Source organism: Antennarius striatus, chromosome 2 (genome assembly GCF_040054535.1).
Source record: "Antennarius striatus isolate MH-2024 chromosome 2, ASM4005453v1, whole genome shotgun sequence".
In the NCBI taxonomy this organism is placed as follows: domain Eukaryota; kingdom Metazoa; phylum Chordata; class Actinopteri; order Lophiiformes; family Antennariidae; genus Antennarius; species Antennarius striatus.
This window is the reverse complement of record NC_090777.1, coordinates 17,158,619-17,183,656: the sequence shown is the minus strand read 5'-3', so window position 1 is coordinate 17,183,656 and position 25,038 is coordinate 17,158,619. Positions and strand designations below refer to the sequence as shown.

The following is a 25,038-nucleotide window of genomic DNA, read 5'->3' as shown; positions in this document are numbered from 1 at the left end:
CCCTCTCCCACTCAACTTCAGCTTTTTATTTCTTTGCGCCTTCTGCACCCTCTCTCCTCCCTGCTCCTTCTTCTTTGCCTTCCCTTCGAAGTTTAACACATTTTACCCTATCTTTATGCGATATATGGGTTCTTTTGAAAGTTAATAAAATCTCCTCAATTTCTTTTCTTCAAATATCCCCACTTGCCATCTATTCTATCCTTTCCCCTATTCCTCTGGGTTTTTAAAAAAAAAAATCTCTTGTTCTGTCCGTCTGCAACTCTCTAACGACATCATACATTCATACTGAAAGGGCTCAGATAGATTAAACTTCATGATCCCTAAATTGGTCTTGGTAAATGACTGGTTCTATGACCTTCACACTCTGCAAACACAGTTAAGCAAGGGTCTTAACAGGACACAACAAGAAATACTGAGAACAATTTTGTGTTTTTCAAAACTGAAACAATTTGCATGAAATAGTTAACAATATAAAACCAATTTTTATCCCTTTCACTTAACATTAAGTGCTGGCATGCACATTTGAAGTTGGCGTGTAATCTGCTCATAGACACACACACAAAAGAGAGAACAAGTTGTCATCTGTCTCAGGACATCAAGCTGCTACATTTGGATGGAGCTACAAATATGTTGACTGGAGAGCCAAACATGTCATCACTGTTGTGGTCTTTTTAGATTAACCACAGGAAGATGGCTCGAGTCTAGTTTGTAGTACATGTCCTGCAAATGTTCAGAGATGAGAGAAAACACAGCGAAAGAGCAAAGGTGTTAGTGAATACTAAATCTTCCTTCTATTTGTCACTATTTTAGCTCTTGCTTTCTGTTTGCATGACCTACAGATTGCTAACTTCTTTTTGAAATGCAACATTGTTAAATGATCTGTTTCTTTGATTGATATCATCCATAAGAAACATGCTGTTGTTGCATATTAGACATACAGACATGAAGGATACCTGTCTGCCACTTGTCACACCCTTTCTGCTACAGGTTACTTAGTGGCAATAACGAATTTATTCAACAACAAAAATTTCTTTCCTTCATTCCCCAAATCACAATGGTCCATTAAGTTGAATCATTTTAATTTGTTTCCAGTTGTCCTGTGTTGTTTTTTTCTAAAGATATTCTTGAGAATCTCAAGACATACTAAGATTTGATGTTTTTAGAATTTATTTTTGCACAATCAGGAGATCTGATGTTGCTAACTAATTTGTGCCTCATGATGAAGCTAACTTATTTAGTAATTAGTCAACGCCATCCAGTCAATCAAGATTTAAGTAATACCAAGCCAAACATGTCTACAGCCTGGCAGATAGGAATAGTTTGTTCTGTATTGATTATGTTTTCATTATAAAAAAAACAACATTACAGCTGAATGCTTAATTAAGAGCATAGTCACTTTTACTGCTGGCATACGTCATTCGACCTACCTCATCTCCACCACACTCCACGTCACCGTTTTAGGTGAAGTAAAGTTTGGCTCAGATTTATTTATGTTCAGTGCAACATCCAGTGCAATCACAATCACTAGCTTTTTCAATGTAATTAGCATAATTCTCAACTGTGATCACTCATCAAGACAGTTTAATTTAGTTTGCAAGAACGGTGTCTCCTGATGGCCAAAATCTACTCATCTTTGTAACTGACATGTGATCTGTGTCCTGGGTGTATTCACACACACATACCCACATATGCGTATGCTCACACACACACGAACGCACGCACGCACGCACGCACGCACGCACACACACACACACACACACACACACAATCTTACACTTTTTCCCTTTGTCCTTGCATCCTAAAGCATGATCCTGAAGCCCAACTTTTTGTCACACATCACATTATATCACATTGTATTTTTCCCAAAAGCCACCCATGCTTATCAAGCCCTACTTACATAACTAACCTCTTCAGGTCTGGAATGCTGCTCTCTATGTTAAGTAGTGGCAGCAGGAGCAGCAGTAAACAGTTGTTTGACCTTATTCTTCTACAACATTGCTCTTAATCTCCCATCTCTAAAAATTGCTCATCAAATCAGGAAGCATCATGGGAAATGTCCACATATAGTAGATGATAAAATGAGTAGATGAAGATGCTCTCTAGGCTGCGCTCACAATGAAATGTACTCTGTAATGAAATGTCTATCCTCAAATTATGACTCTTAGTCAAAATAAAATATACAGTGCCTTGCAAAAGTATTGCCCCCCCCCCAAATTTTTGACATTTTGCCACATTTCAGGCTTCATACTTAAAGATAACAAACTGAAAATATTTTCAAGAATCAACAACATGTGAGACACAATCATGAAGTGGAACCAAATTTATTCAGCATTTTATATTGTGTTTACAAATAAAAACTGAAAAGTAGGATGTGCAAAAAATTTGACCAAATGACACAGATGCATTCTGTTTGTCATTCCTAGTTATTTAGGTGAACATTGGATCATTCAGAAGTCATCAGGGAACTTCTGGAGTTGGTTAGCTGAGCTGAGAGAACAGGGGGCCAATACTTGCACATCCTACTTTTCAGTTTTTTATATGTAAACACAATATCAAATGTTGAATAAATTTGGTTCCACTTCATGATTGTGTCTCACGTGTTGTTGATTCTTGATTCTTTTTTTTATCTTTAAGTTTGAAGCCTGAAATGTGGCAAAATGTCAAAAAAAGTTCTTTGGGGTGGGGGGTGGGGGGTTAATACTTTCGCAAGGCACTGTATGTCTTACTTAACTACATTTGCCCCTATATTTTTGTCATGTGATACTGAGTTTCTGCTATTGTTTGAGCAAATAATTATTCAGTATTATTCAGTATTATTTGTTATTAACTTGTGTAGCAGAATTCTCCAGTATAATTATTCCATAACAATAGGATTCTATTCCAACAAAGAAAACTTAATTAAATTTCATGATTGCCAAATATCATAGTCTCTTTGGTTTTAAGTCTTTCTTGAACAATTTCCCTGAACATGATTAACTATAGTATCACATTTCTACTAATTATCATGTATCTGCTTATTTGAATGTATAAATGAAGCTGAGAAGCATCTCCTTCCTTCATAAAGCCAGAATCACTTCGAAGGGATGACTCACATTTTGAGCTGCCGACCAGTACTCCAGAAGGCTGTCTTGTAGGTCAGCATTTGTATAATTTATGAACATACTACTTCATGAAACCTATGTTAGGTTGATAATGTTTATTTAATGTAATTAAAAGGAACTGGTGAGCCTTGGCGGAGGTATGAGCTGTATTCCATCCTCTCTGTTGCATGGGTAATGATTCTCATGCTGGGGCTTTACAAAGTAGTCTTCATTAGAGTGTTTATTGTGTTTCACACATGATGCTTGTGACTGTGTCTCATCCATCAGTTACTGAGCAGGAATGACACGGCCGCAGCTAAGCTCATTAATCAGACAAGGTGAGGTGTGGGTGGAAGGACGACACAGCATCGGATCTCATCACCAAACTTCACAGCACCCTTAACTATCGTGTTTATTGATGGTCACTTCCTATTCAGTGGTTAAGCAAGCACACACACACACACACACACACACACACACACACACACACACACACACACACACACACACACACACACACACAGACATGCTCATTTTTTTTCTTCTGGAACATTTACCTTATTACAGCTATTTGAGCAATATAAATGTGAAAGGCTTTTGTGTCCACCTTAATGTTAGTTACAAAAAGAAAGTTCTGTCATTGACCTGTTTTGAGAACATGTGGGCGGCTTAGATTATGAGTGAGTCTGCACGTGTTTTATATGGACTTCAATCTTACAAAGATTCTCTGCAAACCTTGAAGTCCTAAATGGAAAAAAAAATATCAAAATGCTGCTTGGTTTTTCACCAACCTACAATCCACATGTGCTGGTAGGAGCGTGTTGAGCAGCGCGTCAGGGGCTTTCATTGTTTCATTCACTGAACTTCAATAATGGCATTCCCATCAGCTTCAGTTGTGCTCAGAATAGTTGTAGCAAGTAATACAATACTGTACCTGTACCCCGAAATAAGATTTAGATTTTGCTTGATCACCATTATCATTGTGAGGATGTTAGCTTTGGTGGTGTTAACATTTATCTCACAGCTCTGTTGTGATGATGATGGGGACTTTATTGTCTTCACTAATTTTTGATTATTATAATTATTGATTATAATTTTCATATAGAGGAAACATAAACAACATGGCATGACCTTCTTTCAGCCATCATGTATTACCAAATGATAAACATACTGTTCTTCATCGTCATGATATAAATATCCCATTTGCCTGTGATTTATCAGATGGATTCACACCATGTGGTCAGTCAAATAAGCATCAACACCATCAGTTAATCTTAAATTAATTGGTTTCAGTTAGATGGTGACCATGAGGTTAACTACTCTACCCTGATGAATATGCCGAACTGATGAAAAAGAAAGTTACAACAGAAAATCATCAGTTTCTGAAAGTCCCACTGCTTTTGGTTTTGGGTTGATGTATTTTTTCAAAATCACAATCGGAATCAGTTTCATTGGCCAAGTTTGTGCACACAAGCAAAAATTTGATTAATGGCATGGTAATGGGAATTTTAACGTAACAAAAAAGGAGTAAAGATAAAAATGACTAAAGATAACAAGTACAGTACGGAGCAGAAAATTATAGTTCAGTGGAGTGGATGTTTTTATGGACATGACGTAGGGCTATCATAAGAAGCACACTCTCTGATCTAAACCACTTCCATTTACTTTAAGTTTAGATTTTATGTCTCTTTAACCCTTTACCCAACTTAAACCACATTTCTGGTGTGTACTGCTCAGCTGTAGTCTTTATCTTACCATCAGCAGTCAAAGGCAGGAGCAGCTGCACGTCCTCCCCCTACATTAGGCATAATAATAATTAACATAATATAAAAATTGTAATGGTTACTAAACTAGCTTTGCTGTTAGAGTGTAGTGACTGTTCCTTTGTGCTGGGAACGGTTTTCTGTATGTGACACAGGATGACGTTTCAGTACCTACATCTGAGGTGGCACTGAACAGTGTTCAGTGCCACCTCACCTCAGGAACCAGGTGGTTTTTACCTAACGGACAACCATAAAAGGCAGTTGGAGTCGGGTCGAGTGGACACAGTGGAACAACACAGTGGAAAGTGGGCTTTAATGACATCAACAAAACACATATTGGCAACTTTGTGACTTCCTGCTGGGGTTTAACACACATGCTTGGAAGCAAACAACCAGATTGAACTACACTGTGTTGTGTGGACTCTGCAAGCAGTGCACAGGTGTGCATAAACTTCTTGGGTAACAATAAAAGTAATGTGTAAATAAACAAAGCTGGCTGGGCTGGCTGTTGGGGTGACAGCAGTCGTGGTGTTAATGATCAAACACCTACTCCCATAGGAGAGTTGTACACAAATGCAAATGTACACACTATATAGATGCATGTAAAACGACTACCCTGTGTGTAGAGTGGAGTCTTAATTTCCCCTCGGGGATTAATACAGTTAATAAAAAAAAAAAAGAGCTTGTGGCATTTGTTTGCCATTTTCATCACCGCACACTTCCGTGGTGGATGGTCTCAATCAGCCAGTGACCCCCTGAGCAGTGGGACCGTTCTTCAGGAGGAGGTTGGACGGGACCGAGGTGGACTGGGCTGTTTAATGCTGTACTAGAGAAAGTTAGGGAAGAGCTGCTTTTGTATGAGAGAAACAAAGATGATATTGAGCTGAGAAACATCTCCCAATCCCCGTGTCTCCTCTCCACCTCCTCGTTGGCGTCCTCCTCCCCAACAGTATTAATTAGCAGCGGCAGATGAGTGGAGAATGGAAGCCTGAAGGGAGAACAGGTTCAAGTCAGGTTAGCCTACACAGTGTTTCCCTTTCTGTCTACCCTCAAAATACACATACAGTACACACACACACGCACGTGCACACACACACACACGCACACACACGCACACACACACACACACACACACACACACACACACACACACACACACACACACACACACACACACACACACACACACAAACACAGTAGTCTGTACATTGCAAACAGATGACATATTAGATTTTCAGGTTTCATAACACTGTGTTGGGGCAGGACTTCCATATATCTACGACCTCCAACACGGACACTTGCTGTCTTGCTGTCTCACACACAAACAAAGACACACATACGTTCCCCCAAAGCGTTTATTAATTTATGCTAATTTATGCAACAGACATGACTGTCATAGTGAAAAGTTAACCTGGCAGCAATGCAATGGCACAGAAGAGTTTTTATTTAAATGACAAATGTGTCTGAAAAATTCTTGCCTTCATTTGGCTTTCAGGAGAAACCAGCCAGTATTTCATATTTATTATCAATATTTGTAGTACTAAATGACATGTCATTTTTGTGTGACGATTTGTTATATTGGAATTATTAAACTGATTCTTAAACTAAAAGTAGAATGAGTAAAGAAATGTAATGTAAATGTAAATGCTTGAAGCAGGATGTAATTTGAGGTGCAGCTCGTTGTGGTTGTAGGGAGTGAGGAATTTTATTTAAATAATTTGTGATCAATATTGAGATGGAAGCTCTGGTTTTTTTAAAATCACACCCATAAAGGTAGTTTTACGTTGAAGTACGCAAACAAATGTAAGGCACTTGTTTTTTCCACTTGTAGTCCCATAAAACTAGAAAGTGTCAGCACTAAGAGGATCCTATGAGATACTCCTGTCTGAGTGAATCCGTCTGTGACTGTTTCTCTGTTGTTTGGGTTTCAGTAGAAAATGAACAAATGGATTTTGATTGTTTTTTTTAACTATAGTTTTAGTGTTCTGTTGGGCAATTTATTTTTAGCTGTTAAAAGTCATGAATGGGAGATGTACTGTGACAGAGGGATGCTGTGTGTGAAGACATATGAATTAGTGCTTTCTCATTTAATCCTTTGTATCCAACTATTTGTTACCATCCAGGTATCCCGCTGCTTGGACTAATCCTTGTTGGGTTTATTTTTTTTGATACCTCAAGTCATCTGCCATTTCTTTTGCTCGTCGTGCAGATTATCAGTCGCCTTTGTTTGGGATGATAGCAATTAAATGTAATAAAGTGAAACAGGTAGCCAAATCAATCACTTTGCCTGTGTACCTTTGTACTGGAAGTATTGTAGGCCCAGATTGGATTGTTTGTGCTCCAGAGGAATGAAATTCAAAGTTTACTCAGAGGGAGTCCTTGTCAAAAATGTCTCATTAGTAGTTCATCCTAAAAGACTTTTCTCTCTCAAATTTCATTAATTTCTAATATAATGGATAAAACCATTAGTATCTCTCCAAAATAGTTGAAATAAGCAAGGACATGCTTTTACTCTCTTCAAATTAGGCCTGTGTTCTTGTGTAATAGAATTGGTGTTAAATGCAATAAATGCCATAAACAAGAACCAGTTGTAAAATGGATGCGCATTTTTGGATTAACAAGGTGTTAAATTCCTCCATTTCTTTGTTTCCTCTCATTTTGTCATTCTGTCCCTTCTCCTTTTTTTTTTCTATTTCTCCCTTTCTGTACCTCCCTGCAGAACTCAATACGACACAACCTGTCCTTGAACAAGTGTTTTCTCAAAGTGCCTCGCTCCAAAGACGACCCTGGAAAAGTAAGTATTTCTTCAACAATGTAATGTGACTGAAAAGCACCGTTTAAATTACGGCTCTGCACACAATGACAATGCAAGGCTATCTCAGCAAGCTTACAAATGAGGCACGTGTGCACACACTCGTTCCTAAATGCACACAGAGACACTCACATGTCCTGTAGTCACACACACACACACACACACACACACACACACACACACACACACACACACACACACACACACACGCACGCACGCACGCACGCACGCACTTAAACTAAATTTGTAGCTCCATAACCAGCAGAATACTTAATGCTGCTTCTTCTGTTTTCTGCACCTGTTCCGATATTGATTCTGCCACGTAATAATGTGGTACAGACAGTAATGAATAATAAGTGTATGTAGGTACACTCCTTCAGATGCAAGGCCGTCTATGCATCTGTTATGCTTTATTAGGCCCCGTTCCACTCTCCCACTCGCTCTCACACAAACACAATCATAGAGAGTATCCGCTATTTTTCACTACTGCCGTCAGGAAGCACAGTGGCCACAGCCACTTCAGCAGCACCGGTTTGATAACAACAATTTGTCAAGTCCTTGTTTGTGCTGAATCAAAGGAATTGCTCAGACGGGAAAAGTATGTAATTACAGTGGATCACTGAAGCCTGACCTTACAAGATTTTTTAATACAAACTCAAATATGTGCATTTCAGCTCATCACAGGGTTAATGTGGGAAGCAATCTACCACTTTCACAAAGCACTGACAAGCCAAAAGTTTTCACAGCAATCCAAACTCTGCTTGTTTTCTTTTGAAGAAAGTGGAAGAGGGAGTTTCTCCAGACTGAGGGGATTTTGGAGTCATTGAAAAATGAATTAGGGGGGAAGAAGTTTTAAATAATTCAAAGAAAATCCTCGGGCTTTAGACACAAAGAGATCAGCTCTCCTGATTAGCCTGACTCGGACCTGACCAGCACCTTAACTCACACTGTGGATCGAAGTGGTCGATACCTCGGCGTGGGGGGAGGCCATGTGTGTACAGAGAAGTTGAATGTATAAGCTCTGTTTGAAACCATGGAGAGAGCAGAGGGGCTAAATCATGAATGTGCTAACGTTAATTGGATGTGTACTGTTCAGTGATGTGGGACTGACAGACAGGAGGAGGAGAGGAGACTAGGATGAGAGAAGTAGGGGTAGTGTGTGTGTGTGTGTGTGTGTGTGTGTGTGTGTGTGTGTGTGTGTGTGTGTGTGTGTGTGTGTGTGTGTGTGTGTGTGTGTGTGTGTGTGTGTAGGTGTGTGTGTGTGTGTGTGTGTGTGTGTGTGTGTGTGTGTGTGTGTGTGTGTGTGTGTGTATGTGTGTGGCCTAGATGAACCTCCTGAATTCAGTCTGTACTTCTGGACCACCTTGGGAGAGAGAAAAAGGGGGGAAGTAAAATCAGCGATCTAAAAGAAATTGATTTCCTCCTCTCTCATTGTACGGGTTTGTGGGAGGCTACTGTGATTTAACATTTCTGTGTCAGACGGATTGCAGTGAATTTTCTGGGGAATGGGAGTTAGAGCGTGCATTACAACAGACTAATACTCTAGAAAACTGATTAGATATGGAACTGGAATAACAAGTTGCATCAGTTGGATTCAGATGGTTTGACGTCAGCCTATTGCATCTCTTTTAGTTACATGGTGCTACAAGAGACTGAAGCGGTATCGGAAACAGATCTAATGGAAATGCTATTTAGAATGGGATGGATTTTGTTGCAAAGAACGACAGATAATAAGCTGAAAGGGACTATTCATTATTGAGAGGGGAGGGGGAAGTGCAGAACAGGGGAGGCACTTCAAATAATTTTTTAAGGAAGGTGCTTTATATTTGGCTCAGGAAGACACATACAACTTCAATTAGTTTTATTTTGTGTGGATAATACGCTGTTGTAACATTTACAATTAACAAAACCAGAGCCCTCCTAAAACCTGAAACTAAGATTTGAGATTTGTTCTCTTTGATAATGAGACTTGACAAATTGTTGTTAAAAAATCTCTAAAACTCAGTCAGTGTGGTGCTAAGAGTTTGCATCCGTCCTGAAGGTTTGTGTCCATAATGGAGGTTTGGGTCCATCCTAGAGATTTGGGTCCATCCTGGAGGTTTGGTTGTGTCCTGGAGGTTTGGTTGTGTCCTTGAGGTTTGGGTCCATCCTGGAGGTTTGGTTGTGTCCTGGAGGTTTGGTTGTGTCCTGGAGGTTTGGGTCCATCCTGGAGGTTTGGGTCCATCCTGAACGTTTGGGTGTGTCCTGGAGGTCCTGCAGACTGCTGCTGCTTTAACCCTACATAGTTTGAGCCTAGCTGGTGGTACATGTTACTTCGTTAAACAAAATGTAGAGCTTCAGAAGGAGGAGAAACATGGGTCTGTTCATAAAGACAAGGGCAGCATATGCAGCAATAATGAGATGAGTGAAGTTACTTCTACATGGTGTACATAGCGGAACAGGCTTTTCTGTTAGTCAAGGAAAAGCCACCTTGGATACATGCCACGCTTGTTAAAACCCAGAAAAAGGTTTGTAGACAAGCAGAGCGCAGATGGCGCAAAACCAAACTCCAGGTTCATTATGACATCAACAAAGACAATCTTCACATCGACAACCAGGAACTGAAAAATACAAGACAGTCATTTTTCTCCGAGGTTATAAATAGAATCAGTAATAGTGCTCGCACACTGTTTTCTGTTGTAGACAGACTGACAAACCCCACAGCATCAGTCCCTTCTGAACTGCTGTCCAACAATCATGTAATGACTTTGCAGCATTTTTCACCGACAAATAAGAAAAAAAGTTAGCGGCTCTCTCTCAGGGAAAATCACTATGTCACCTTATTGTCCTGCTTATCTTGAAAATTTTAACCTTCTAAACCACAAAGCATTGGAAGAAACAGTTTCAAAGTTAAAATCCACAACATGCTGTCTTGATATGCTGCCCTCAAACGTTTTCAATTTTTTTTTTAACTGCATTGCTTCTTAAGTACTACTTATAATAAATAATTCTCTTCAACCAGGGCTGTTTCCCCAGCCCTTAAAAACTGCAGTAATAAAACCACTTCTAAAAAAGCCCAACCTGGATGCTTCAATAATAAGTAACTACAGGCCCATATCAAATCTTACATTTTTGGGAAAAATCATTGAACGGGTTGTTTCTCAACAGATTCACAGTTTTATGATGCAAAACAATCTCTTTAATGCATTTCAGTCTGGATTTCGACCACATCGCAGCACTGAGACGGCACTTATTAAAGTCTTAAATGACATACATATGAATAATGACACCTTCAAAACCACCGTCCTGGTACTGCTGGATCTCAGTGCTGCGTTTGATACGATTGATCATAACATCCTGCTGGACAGACTAGAGCAGAGGGTGGGACTTACTGGCACTGTGTTACACTGGTTCAAGTCTTACTTGCAAGACAGGGACTACTTTGTCTCAGTTGGTAGTCATGAGTCAGAGTGGACAAAGATCACATGCGGGGTTCCACAAGGGTCCATTGTGGGACCACTTCTATTTAATATCTACATGCTGCCCCTTGCTCAGATCATGGAATACCACAACATCTCCCATCACACTTATGCAGATGATACGCAACTTTACATTTCAGTGTCATCACAAGACTATAGTGTCTTACTGTCATTTAGCAACTGTATCAATCAAATCAATGAATGGATGGATCAAAATTTCCTCCAGCTCAATAAAGACAGAAGTGATTGTTTTTGGCCCCAAAAATGAAAGATCAGAGATCAATGCTCACCTTGACTCCATGTCATTGAAATCTACAAATCAAGCCAGAAATCTTGGTGTAATTATAGACTCAGACCTGAATTTCAGCAGCCATTTAAAAGCTATTACTAAATCTGCCTATTACCACCTGAAAACCATTACTCGAATTAAGGGGTTTCTGTCTCAACAAGACACAGAAAAACTTGTCCATGCTTTCATTTTCAGTAGGATAGATTACTGTAATGGTGTCCTTACAGGTCTACACAAAAAATCAATCAGGCAGCTGCAGCTGATCCAGAACGCTGCTGCCAGAGTCCTTACAAACACCAGAAAACTGGACCACATCACTCCAGTCCTTAAATCACTACACTGGCTTCCTGTGAGTCAAAGGATAGATTTTAAAATCTTACTGCTGGTCTACAAATCTATAAATGGTCTTGGACCAAAATACATGCAAGATCTATTAACTCCTTATGAAGCATCCAGACCCCTTAGGTCATCTGGGACAGGTTTACTCTGTGTCCCCAGAGCAAGAACCAAACAAAGTGAAGCAGCATTTAGTTACTATGCTCCTCACCTATGGAACAAACTGCCTGACTACCTGAGATCTGCTCAAACGGTCATCTCATTTAAATCAGGGCTAAAGACATTTTTTGTTCAATGCAGCATTTTCCTGAAATTTTTTTTAAATTATCTGCATTTTTTAATCAGTGATTATAATTTAAATATTTTATTCTCCTGTTTAAATGACTTCTCTTTTTCATTGCTTTTTATTTATATTTTATTGTCTTGTTTTAATCCCTTTTTATCTTTTAAGTGTTCTTGTGTTTTGTTGCCTTTGTAAAGCACTTTGAATTGCCTATGTATGAATTGTGCTATATAAATAAACTTACCTTGCCTTGGAAGGAAGGAAAGAAGGGAAGGAAGGAAAATGTAATGATTTAATGCAGAGTTAAAAGGAGGCAGGAATGATTTTGAATAATTTTTCTTTTTAAAATGTTTAATTCATTCAATTTTGAAAATTATTTGGTACATTTTATTGTGCATTTCAAAGTGTACTCAGTTTTGTTTTTTCTATCAATCAAATGTTCAGTGTATGTTTCCTTGGATGAACATTATAGTTCGCCTATCTACAGCTAGTAATCTGTTAACTATATTCAAACCATCCCATCTGAAAATACATTTTTGTATTTATTTAAATCTTTGAATTGAACAGTTTTAATTCTCCAGATATTGTGTTGCTATTTTAGAGTGGAATTACTCATGCCATCACTGAGTCATTGTTAAAGAAAGATTCAAAAGAGAGTATGACAGGAAAACTAAAGTTGCAAAATGATGAATTGCACAGGAGAAATATACAAACAGCAGTTTCCATCCCACTCAAGCTTTTTTTTTTGGCGCACTCTCCAGGGTTCCTACTGGGCCATCGACACCAATCCTAAAGAAGACACAGTACCAAGCAGGCCAAAGAAGAGACCACGCTCTGGAGAAAGGGTAAGCACCTTAACCATTCATTTAGAAGATCTCATGTTAAGGCTGGAGGTGATTTGACATCATACAGGTATAAGCCCTATTTGGAGGTTCAGTCACTTAATCTCCAACTGGCATCTGTATCTTCAAAGTACTCTGTGAGGTTTTTGCTGCTCCAACATTTTCATTTCACCTTCCAATTTCACGTTCCAAATTCATAACAGAATTTAATTCATGACTGTGTCCCATTGCTGAGACTCTTGTTTTTTAAATGCTCCTGATTCAACATATTAAGGAGGAACTCGAGGAATATCTGAGACTGGAAGAAAATTTTTTTCCCCATTCACTTGAGATGCTAAACAAATGTTTGTTTAAGAATTTCCATTATTATTCCTTTTTCCACACTATAATTGTACCAGGATACATCAGCAGGCCTAGTACCAATGTGCTTATTGCTAACAGTGATATGCCATCAGGCTAAACAAATGTATTTGTGAAAAATTGAGATTGATGGGATATTATTAATTTAGCAGGTACCATATCTTTAAACCTAGTTAAACTTTTGATTTGATGATGACTTGATGAGGAGGTCAGGAGGTTACTAGAGTGACAGATATATTTTTGGATGAACTTTCAGAATAATAATAAATCTAATGTAAGATGAGATGCTCGAGGAAAAATTACATAAGGACAGTGATATTCACTGTTTTCATGGTTTTATTGAACAGGCAGTAAGACATGCCTGTGTTCGATAGAAAGATCTGAAACGTGTGCAGACAACTACAAACTACATGGCCAAAAAAGAAATTGGTAAGATTTTACAGTATGCATTCACTGTGGAATTGTTTTGATAAACTATGCAATGTCACAGCATTTATTTCTGTTCAAAATTTTATTAAAGTTTTCGTAAGGCTACACATCTGTTTAGTCCCAGTCTGTTGAGTTCTCTTTGCATTGTGTATGTAGAAACTTTCCATATGAAACATTGTTGTGAAACATCTATAGCTGAGAAAATAAGCAAACAGATTTGGGACTGGAGAACCCAGAGAGAACCTGAGCAGACACGGTGAGACAAAAAAACTGAATGGCCCCAGGTGGAAGGAGGACTTCATTGTTCAAGACAACAGCGCTAATCATTGTGCCACCTTGCACCCGCATTAAGATATCGTTGTATGAACTGTTATTCTGTCTCAGATTGTTATCCCTTGTTAGTTTGTGTCTTGCTGTGGTGCGTAGATTGTGATGTTTGATTTGTCATCTGAATTGCATGATGTTTCTTTGACTGGTGATATGGTTGAATTTATTTACAAATATATATTAAAAAAGTGAACGTGTAATTTCCCATTATTTTACACGAAAAAAGTTACAACCTACTGCTAATACCTGTTAATCTTTCAAAAATTAAAAGGTCCAATTTGAACAATGGACTTTTCTATGGTGATGCATGTGATGACAAATGACAGAACGATGATGATGAGTGTGAAACTTACCGGTACAAACAGACTTCAAGTCAATGCTTGATAGCAGTGGGTGGCTTCTCTATGTGGCAGTAGGTAATGAGTGAGGTTCCGTGGATGAGAGAGGACAGCAGTAGCTGTGTGGGAGCTCAGCAAAGGGGACGTTAGCACCAAATAGCCAACTGCAATGTGTCATTCAATCCTGCAGCTTCTCAGTACCAGCAGAAGTCTTGTACATTGTTTCCTTGTGTTTATGTCTGATGTCTGATGTCTGATCAACTCCAGGCGTGGATGAAAACCAACATCCCGCTGTAAACTTAGTCTATAGGCTGGTTAGGAAGATCTTTGACTACAATCTAAGTGCTACATTCCTAAAAGTCTATGATGAGACACGTCTTCGTGCCACAGCATTGTGTGAGGATTAATTAACCCATTTTTATTTTGTGAGATGAAACAACACTTTTTTTCTCTTTGTTTCAAGTTTTATTTAATCAAACATTATGACTCTTGCAGGCCTTAAATTACAGAAGACATATGCATTTAAAAATGTTAAGAGTATCATAGTTGATGGAAACTTTATATTTTCATAGGGCACAAACACAAATTATGTAAGAATTAATTTGTTACTAAACATTTCGCGGTGTGAAATTTTTGTGTGTGCTTCTTAATACTATCCTTTTAGGAGAGTACATACCTCTTGAGAAAAAGTTAGAGATTCCTCCTTTAATGGCTTTATAAATATTCAACACATTCAGCAAGTTCAGACATCACTTTCGCTCAGCTTTAATGATCTGACAGTTTCGCTCCACGATGTGCGCAACAGCACACAAGCAAAATATCTTAATTGGAGTAAAAATATTCAAAGACGTCACTGTTAGAAGCCCGCAGCGACGGGTTAAAGATGCAGCTAGCTTTAAGGTAACATCACAGCCCTTCTGCAGCCAAGCCAGAGCAACCAGTCTCTGATTTGAGTGAAAGTTTGTGTGAAATTTTCCTCAGCCTGTTTCACAAGGCAATTTTAAATCGAGGTTCTGATTTTCTTGCACGCTGTACATCTTTGTAACAAGCAACGGACCCACTGAATTGTTTCTCAATGGGCACATGACTGTTGTTGTGGTAGAGGAAAAACCAGCATCGTTTTCATCACAGTGCAGCACAGCTGGTCCTCTACCTTCCTCTCTCATCCTCTGCATCTATCTCTGTGTAAGTTGATCATTATCTCTCTGTGAGTCTGTTTTTCTGCCACTCATTTCTCTCCCTCTCTCCTGTATCGCTGCTCTAGCCTTCCCCTCTCCAGGGAACTCAGGCAGACGGGGAGCAGCACGGTGCAAAATCACAGCTGCTCATTGGAGGAAGATTTGAGGTAAAGGAGAGAAAAGGGGGAGAGGGGAGGGTGCAGTGGTGGGAAAATAGAAACAATTGTGACAGAAAGGATGCCGAAAAAGTGGAAAAAGACATCAAGGTAGGGAGAGCTGAGAGGGAAAAGCCAAGCTGCAAGGGGAAGGAGGAGAAGAAGTATGAGGGAGTGGAGGGAGGAGGGGGAATATTCTTGTGTTCCAGTTAATTACCACAGAAGGCCCCGGGGCTGCCGTTAGACATATTTTCTTCACCATTTTTTTGTAACAAACATTAATTAATTCAGAGCCATGTCATTTCGTCTTACATGGATGGGCCCTTTGACCCCTTTTCTTACGCTTCACTTGCGGTGCCGGCAGACACGCTGGGGGCTGTCACGTGAGCCGAGGGGAAACAGGAAGGTTTTAAGTGCTGAGATTTATAGCAGTGTTGCCATCTGGAAAAAAAAGAAAAGGTGAGGTGAATATGGTGTAGGCAAAGTCTTTAAAGTCTCCTGATGACAGCAGCTGAGTGAATGAAAAGACTGGAAATTGGCAACGAGGCTAAACCTCAGCTGCACAAATGTATTGTATAAATGTGTTGACAGCCACTGTACACTTAGTTTAGTACCTGCGTCTCCAGTGCCCTTAGCATAATCACTCTCTTTCATTTCCTGTTTGCCACTCTGTCTGCTTGTGTATCTGTCTGTCACCACTCAACTATCTCCCTCCCTATTCTTCCTTTTCTTTTCTTTTTTCCACAATCCATCCTCTCTTCTCTCTTCACCTCTCCTCTTGTCTTTTTTTTTAGTGCTCTGCCAGAGAACCGACAACCCTCTTCACTGGGAGTTTATCATAAATTAAAGATTGCATTGTTACCAACCAATCCTCTTACTGTAAGCAGTTTGGGAAGGCAGGCAAGCTGTCTTGAACCCTAAAAGGAGTCAGACAGGGACAAAAAATATTGTCCTCATTTTTTTGCAGGCGTCAAACCCGTCCCTCATCGATCTCTGAATAGTTCTGCATATCCTCACCCTCAGTTAACCCTAGTTTAGCAGAAAATTAACTGCAGCTGAATACATTTTAGACATTTGAATAATGCATGAGGATGGCTTGATTTATCTTATCAAATGCAAGTAATATGGGCACTTTTCAGTCTGCACAAGTGTCCGGTAATTTAAATGAAGAGCGCCTTAACTGGTTCACGTAGTTGGAGCCTGGGGCATTGTGATGATTCAGGAGGCTCTGCACAAAATCATGAAGTGGTAGCATTCAGAAATTCTTCATAACCTCGGTCACATTTCATTTCCTTCCCCATTTTTACCATCAGCCTCCTCTGCATATTCCAGTAGATGGAGAGCACATTCAAAACTCTTTTTTTATTAATTACTAGGAATGAATGTTGCGGCGTACAAAGTATTTGTACATATTTTTTAAAGTTGTTCAATTTAGTATCCTTCCTACAAGTGACACAGTCTGAACAAACTATAGCAGGTTAATGTTTATATCACGTATCATTAGAGATATGAACCTTAAGAGTAGAGTAGAGTATAACTTTATTTATCCCTTAAGGAGGTTCCATCAGGGATATTAATTTCTCTGTTGCACACAGCACAGTGAGTACACAAAACACAGAAAAAGTAGACAGAAAGCACCAGCACATAGAAAGTAGTACACCAAATAGAAAGATTAATTAATAACCCATCAAGAATATATAAATAGAAAATCATAAATAGGCATAGAAATAAAAAAAATAAATAAACAGGACTTGTTAAGTGTGGGTATAGTGAAATGTCTATAGTGTTTGTATTGTTTTTGCTGAATTGTTTGTGTCATCCCTCAGCTCTCGTGTGGACTTTCTTCTTCTTCATCTCGACCAGAGAGGAGTTGAGCAGTTTAATGGCTCGGGGGATGAAGGAGTTCTTAAGTCTGTTTGTCCTGCATGTTGGGAGGCGCAGCCTCTGGCTGCTCAGGCTTCTCTGGTTTCTCTGGTTGTTGGTAACGGTGTGCAGAGGGTGGCTGACATTGTCCATGATGTCCAGCAGTTTGTCCAAGGTTCTCATCTCTGCCACCGTTGCCAGAGGGTCCAGCTTCATCCCGACCACCGAGCTGGCCCGCCTGATCCGCTTCTCCAGCCTGGAGAGATCCGCCTTAGTCACGCTCCCTCCCCAACACACCACAGCGAACGACAGGATGCTGGCCACCACAGACTGATAGAACATCCACAGGAACTTCCTTGCAGATGTTGAATGCCCTCAGCCTCCTCAGAAAGTACACCCTGCGCTGTGCTTTCTTGTCCAGCTTGTTGTGTAGCCACAGCCCAAGATATTTATAGGTCTGCACAACCTCCACCTCCTCTGTTCCTATCAGAACTGGTCTAGGTTGGGGTCTGTCCCTCCTGAAGTTAATGACCAGCTCTTTAGTTTTCGAGGTGTTGAGCTTCAGGCTATTGCTGTGACACCAGTGAACAAAGTCCTTCACCAGCCATCTATACTCCTCCTCCTCATTGTCCCTGATACATCCCACGAAAGCTGTGTCATCTGTGTACTCCTGTATGTGACACAGTTATGAGTTGTAGCAGAAGTCCGCCGTGTACAGGGAGAAGAGGATTGGGGACAAGACAGTCCCCTGTGGAACACCGATGCAGCTGACCACAGTATCAGACATGGCGTCCTTTAGCGAACTGTGGTCTGTCGGTGAGGTAGTCTTGGATCCAAGCAACCAGGCCGGGGTCCACTTGCATTTGTAGGAGTTTTTCCTGTAGGATACAGGGCTGGATAGTGTTGAAGGCACTTGAAAAATCCAGAAAAAGGACGCTCACAGCACCTCTTTCCTTGTCCAGATGCGAGTGGGCTCGGTGTAGCATGTGGAGGATGGCGTCTTCCACACTGACCTTTTCCCTGTAGGCAAACTGTAAAGAGTTCTCAGCATGTTTCACCTGAGGCCTGAGGAGATTGAGGAAGAGTCTTCATCAGATGCGATGTGACCGCCACCGGTCGAAAGTCGGAAGTTAAGACACAACTCATTTGGGCAAAATCAACAAACACAATTTATTTGGACTTAATCACCATTGACTTAAATTGTCCGAGAACCTTTATTTTTTAAACACCTGATATCCCTTCTCAAGCCAAAAGATTAAAAGCTTATTTACCAAATGTGCCACAAATCTATTAATTAACAGGACTTGATGGTGCATTCAGTGGCACCATGTAAAAATGAAATCTCTAATCATTTGGCCAGGTCATTTAAAGCAGGATAAGTCTCTTTTTGCATTTAGTGTTTTTGCACTCCTTGAGGAATAGAAATGAGTTGATATCCACTTGTGATAAAAAGCAGTGACTTGGTTTCACTTCTGATATTCATTGTATTGCCTAGTGATTTTTATTTTGTTTTATTGTTCATTACATGCAGTGTCTTAGGAAAGAGGAAATTGGTCTCTGCTTTGTCATTATTTTATCATGTTATCTGTAAATTACATCAATCTCCCCAGGGTGGAACAATTCATAGATCTTAAAAATAGGTACTGAGCTTATTGCCTGAGATGCAACAGCACTGATATTGCAGCCCGCGCTCAACTCTTCAAAATGTCCATTGTGAAAGACGCCTTTGGCTTGTGATCTACAGGAGGCACAGATTGTTTTGGTAGCTTCTTTATTTGGTATGCATATAAAGAGAAAAATGAATCCCTCCCTTCTGTCCACCACTTTTAGGCATCAACTCCTTATAGCCTGGAGTCGGAGTCTCTGAGAATGGACTGCATTATGGCGGAAGGGACGTCCCCAACTCTGGCCATCAATGCTGTAACCAACAAGGTGCGACACCCGTCACTCCGGTGGGAAAGTTTGCTACAAGACGCTCGATAAAACAATATAATATCTAAAATATTCTGCTACATGTGTATCTCAGAATGCAACACTACCTTTTATCTCCAATAACCTATTTGGAACAGACTTGATAACAATATCCACCCCTTCTGGAGGTTTTATTGAAGTCCATCCAGTTGTTTTTGTCTAATCCTTTCTAAACTAACCATGTGTCCAATAAAAATACAGGCACGGATGAAAATGTCCTTGATGGAGGTTACAATCATTCATTGCAACCATGCTGAATGTGTGCAAAGGCCTGGTTCATTCTAATTCTAGTGCTGACTACAGGGCTTGGTGTGGATGCTAGTATTAGCCCTCTGGCTAGTTAATAATTTTTAAATGTGTTTTAATGACTTTGAATCAGCTTCAGCTGATCAGGTATTAGAAACATGAAATGTGAAGGTTTAAGTAGCTGAAAAATCTCAAAAAGGCACTACTTAGTGAACATTTAGTTGTCGTTAATGTTCACATCTTAATGTTGTGTAATGGTGGTTTTTAACAAATGAATTAGTCAAGATGATGCACTCATTTGTTCTCGAGAAGAATGTGCTGAACGTTGAGGGGGCGATAAATAATACTCACTGGATAGAAGACATAAGACTGCAAACCTGCAGGAGGAGTCTGCTTTTCTCTTTAACCATCAGTGGGCTGGAATGTTTTACAGCTCCTCGCTTACAAGCAGAACCTGTGCAATCAAACACACTCACACACACACACGCACGCACACACACACACACACACACACACACACACACACACACACACACACACACACACACACACACACACACAGAGAAACATACAAAAGCTAAATGTTTTAAAGCTGAACAGGGCGTGACTGTCTATGTAGGGGTCACAGATCAAGAGATGACCTGGAGCTCTGACACCTCTCTGATCTCACACACACACACACACACACACACACACACACACACACACACACACACACACACACACAAACACACACACACACACACACACACACACACACACGGATGATGAGATGACGTGTGGAAATGACCCTTTCGTCTGACCCCTACCAAGGAAAGACTTTGTCCCACAGCTTTAGCTCACACACGTGTTTGGCTTTCCACTCTGTGTTTTCACAGACTTGGCTCAGACTTCCAGGAATTTGACAAAATGAAACCCATTCAGTCTTGATTTTTAAAACTTCTTGTTTACACTGTCATTTGAAAAATATGTATTGTTTCCCAGCGTCATGTAGCCACATACTGTATAACCAATTATTTGTTATTTGTCTAAAAACACAATCTTGACTTCTGCTTCTGTAATATTGAAAATTGCTTTTATTCTCTGCTTCAAACCATTTAGTATTTTTGACTTTTAGTTAGGCAGAAAGGAAAATATCTTGTTGGTCTGGGATATTTAGTCAGTTGGTAGAACTTCAAGAGATTACATATAATCATATACAGAATGTAAGTATGACAGGAAGATTATTTAAATACTATATTTACATTCTAACCAAAATAACCACTATCCATTGGTTTTATCTATCTACTATATCAAGGGTATTCAATTAAAAGTCACAGAGGTCCAGTTATAAAAATTTCCTCTTAGTAAATGGTCCGAACCCAAGTCCAGTTTGTGTCTTAAAGCTGGCCCCTCTGTCAACATTTTCATTTATTATCAATTTTCAATGCAGGACATGTTTAACTGAGTGCACAGCTAGCTCTTTTACCATAAATAAAAGTAGACCCAGGCAAATAAATTCTAAGCCTTTGTGTTAGACTGAAGAACACACAAACCTCAAAATTAAAAATAAAGCGCAAACAGAGCTGAATAATCCCTTTTTCTCGTAAACTAAAGACGTCTCAGCCTAAAGAACCGAAGGCTTAAACTTCAAGTAGAAAACATTAACATCTTCAGAAAGCATAAATAAAAACTGGCTCTTTCAGGGGGAAAAACCCCCCAGAACTTTCTTCATGAGAGAAAGGGGCATGTGGCTGCAAGTAATTTAGTTGTGCACAAGATGTGTCCTGTGCACCTGGACTGTTTGGTACAGCCCCCCTCTCTTTTCCCACCATGACAAGGTCCCCATCTGTGGTATCAGAGACCACCCGCTTCAAATCTATGTCCCTCTATGTCAGCATCTCTCTTATTGCTGCATGTATGTCCTCTCCTCTTGTGTGTGTTTCATAGTGGCGTTACACTGAGCAAAGAGCTCCTTATCTTTGTGAAGAAACCTGACACACAACCAAAAACTACAACTCTTCAATGGCCAAAGATAAGCATGGTGTTCTCTGAATAGCTGCATCAAGCTGTTAATATTTCAGATTTTCAGATTTTCTGGTTGCTGTTGAAGCTGATATCGGGATTTGTTTGAATTTTTTTCACACATCCCATCTTTCTGTTTTCCCCTCAAACAATCTCTCAACAACAGCTTATAATCACTCCTTCACAACTGTCCCATCACTAAAAGATGTTTTATGTTGCCCCAAAATCCACCATGCCTTTAGTCAACGTTTGTTTGCATTTTGCTTGGTTATTTTGCCCTCAGCTTAGACTTCAGGGGATAATTCTACTCAAAAGCTCTGTGCTTTGTTTCGTCATGGCGCTTTACATTACAATTTTTAATTAGTGCTTCGTGTTCAGACCATATGAGTTAATATGTTCTTGAACTGTCTTACAGAAGAATAAACATACATTTCTCAGTCCACTCATTGTTAACCAGCAGTTTTCCTAAATGACCTCCCGTTGTTTCGAGCAAGCTATGCTGTCCTCACTGTCTCCCTTCCTCTGCGCTCTGCTATAACGGTTTAGCTCACAGTGGTATCGGCACTTCCAGGTGAGTTGATCGCGCAGGTAGATAAAAGATCCGATTGGCTGGACTGAGTGGTGCTACTATTGTGTTAACTGGAGTAGCAGCACCCGCCTTCTATGGCCGCAACCGTCAGTAAAAATACGCCAAGAAGATCTATTCTCATGAATTCCTCATAGAGTGGTCACAGGTCCGGACAGTCTGTCATTTGGTGATGCCTGTTATATCATTACTGTTCCCTAAAGGTCCATCAATTTGCCCTGTGAAAGCACAATGTTGACATTTACATTAGTGACCAGCTGTAAATGTTTATCCAGTTTCATTCACAGACACATTATTAATACACATTAAAAGGGGCTCATTTTAAAAAAGCAGATGAAGACCTTGGTGATAATCATGATGAGGCCCACATCACTGATATCCACCCACTCCTGCCACAGCATGCCTCGGACAGTAATACATTTGTTTCATTCTGTTTGGGCTGAGGAGATCCTTTGCTATCACATAAGATCCAAAAAAAAAAAAAAAAGAAGTGTTTTACTTGAGAACGGTTGTGGTAAACATTTCTTTGTAACTGAAGTCTGAAGTTAAAAAAAGTTTTGAGGTGGTCATTATCTGTTTATTTTGTCATTAAAAGTGCCGATATCAACATAAACCTCAGCTGCTCAAGTTAAACCACATAAAGTTCATTTGTCACTGCAGAAAAGCGTCATTTAGAATTGCATGTTCACTGTGATGTCAGCAATCTACCAAAATGAGATTTAAGAAGTATCAAATAAAAACCTACTTCTTAAAGCACTTCTTTTCCACCTACAACATGTTCTACCAGGTAGGGCACTGCATCAGAGAGCCTTTAATGTTGTCTCACCCGAAGGCTATGAGTTCAAATTTGTCTATACAATTAAATGTAGCCTGGAGGAAATGCCGGCGCTTTGATTCATAAGCAGTGACAGTCAAATAAAACAAGAGAAACGCAATTCATCGCAATCCTGAGGCACTTCTTTTAGAAGCTTTGTGATCTGTCACCACAAGGCAGTATACAATACTCTGAAGCAGAACTCGTGTCTTTCTCGGTGCCGACCTCTTAGACAATGAAATCATGTCTGAAGTAACCCACTGGTCTCTGGGTCAAGACATTTAATCAAAACCACCATGTTCAAGGAAAAAAATAGTCATTAGTGTAGCTTCTGTGCAGTTAAGCGACAGCAGAACCAATTTGCATCGACCAATTTACATAAGCCAGCACTTAAATTTCCATTTTACCTCATGAGCTGTCTCATAACTTAATGGTGCATGCGTAACTTTTGAGGTGGGCAGCTTTTGCTTTAGCATTGATATGAATTGGCAAATGGATAAAAATGAGGACAATTAGAAAAATTGGCAATGAGACAGAACAAAAATAAATAAATAAATCAAACTGCTACCTTTAAATCTGGTCATCAGGTGGATTGCATCAAAATGTAGGTATGGTGTGGCTGCCTGTCACTTTAACATGGACCCCTTGTTTTTACATTTGTAGGTAGCATTGTACAACCCAGAAGCAGAAGGCAGCGAGAGCCCTGGGAGTCTGGGCGGCAGCCTGAGCAACAGCCTCTCAGAGCAGAGTTTAGCTGCCGTCAACCTTAACAACCTGAACACCGGCGTCAGCAGCGGCAGCAACGTGCATAGCTACACACCAGTAAGAACGCTTCTTCGTGCCTTACCTGACGGTCTTATGATTCCTGCAGGTTATCTTATGTCAGTTTGCACATGGACAGCAGATAATTTCATGCTGCTGCTGAACTACACGTTCAGGGACAGGTAGACTGGAAAGACATCTGCTGTCCTTTCATTGGACTAAAGGGGGAATATGTAAGCAGCTATTAAGAAGTATGCTCATTTCACTGTACAATGAGGAAATTCCCAGAAAAAAAGTGACATATTTGATCAGTGAAAATCAGTGAAGTGATAGAAAACAGGCTCCTTAAGTCACACTGAGTTCAATGACTAAGTAATAAGAAATCATAGTTGAACAGGTTGATTTATCACCAATGTGTTGGATTAACATGCAGTCAGACAAGCAGTCACAAGGATAGTTGAAGTCAACATACAGACAAACTATTTTAGGGGAAAAAAGATTCAAAAACAGTTTTGTAACCAATCATGTTTGCACTACATGTCCTCCCTCAGGATTGACAAATAAGAATAAACCTGAAGGATATCCTGGAATTCTTTGATAAAACAGCAAGACAGTATGAACTTCTTCTTCTTTTCCTTTCGGCTTTTCCCTTCAGGGGTCGCCACAGCGAATCAATTGCCTCCATCTAACCCTGTCTTCTGCATCCTCTTCTCTCACATCAACTACCTTCATGTCCTCTTTCACTACATCCATAAACCTCCTCTTTGGTCTTCCTCTAGGCCTCCTGCCTGGCAGTTCAAAACTCAGTATCCTTCTACCAATATATCCTCTATCTGTCCTCTGGACATGTCCAAACCATCTCAGTCTGGCCTCTCTGACTTTATCTCCAAAACCTCTAACATGTGCTGTCCCTCTGATGTACTCATTCCTGATTCTATCCATCCTGGTCACTCCCAGAGAGAACCTCAGCATCTTCATCTCTGCTACCTCCAGCTCTGTCTCCTGTCTTTTCTTCAGTGACACTGTCTCTAGACCAAACAACATCGCTGGTCTCACCAGTTTTGTACACCTTTCCTTTCATTTTAGCTGAAACTCTTCTGTCACACATCACACCTTACACTTTTCTCCACCCGTTCATCCTG

At 40.0% G+C, this 25,038-nt stretch overlaps 1 protein-coding gene across 6 annotated transcripts in view; it reads left to right on the top strand.

The window, feature by feature from the left end:
* The window catches only part of LOC137611207 (forkhead box protein J3-like), a 66,898-nt gene that overhangs the window by 27,712 nt on the left and 14,148 nt on the right, over positions 1-25,038 (top strand). For 5 of the 6 annotated variants that reach the window (XM_068339287.1, XM_068339315.1, XM_068339281.1 and 2 more), the window contains 5 exons: positions 7,563-7,637; positions 12,783-12,866; positions 15,582-15,662; positions 19,344-19,445; positions 23,798-23,956. In XM_068339287.1, coding sequence (XP_068195388.1) covers positions 7,563-7,637; positions 12,783-12,866; positions 15,582-15,662; positions 19,344-19,445; positions 23,798-23,956 — 501 coding nt within the window. The remainder of the gene's footprint in view (positions 1-7,562; positions 7,638-12,782; positions 12,867-15,581; positions 15,663-19,343; positions 19,446-23,797; positions 23,957-25,038) is intronic. The other variant, XM_068339296.1, reaches the window with a different exon arrangement.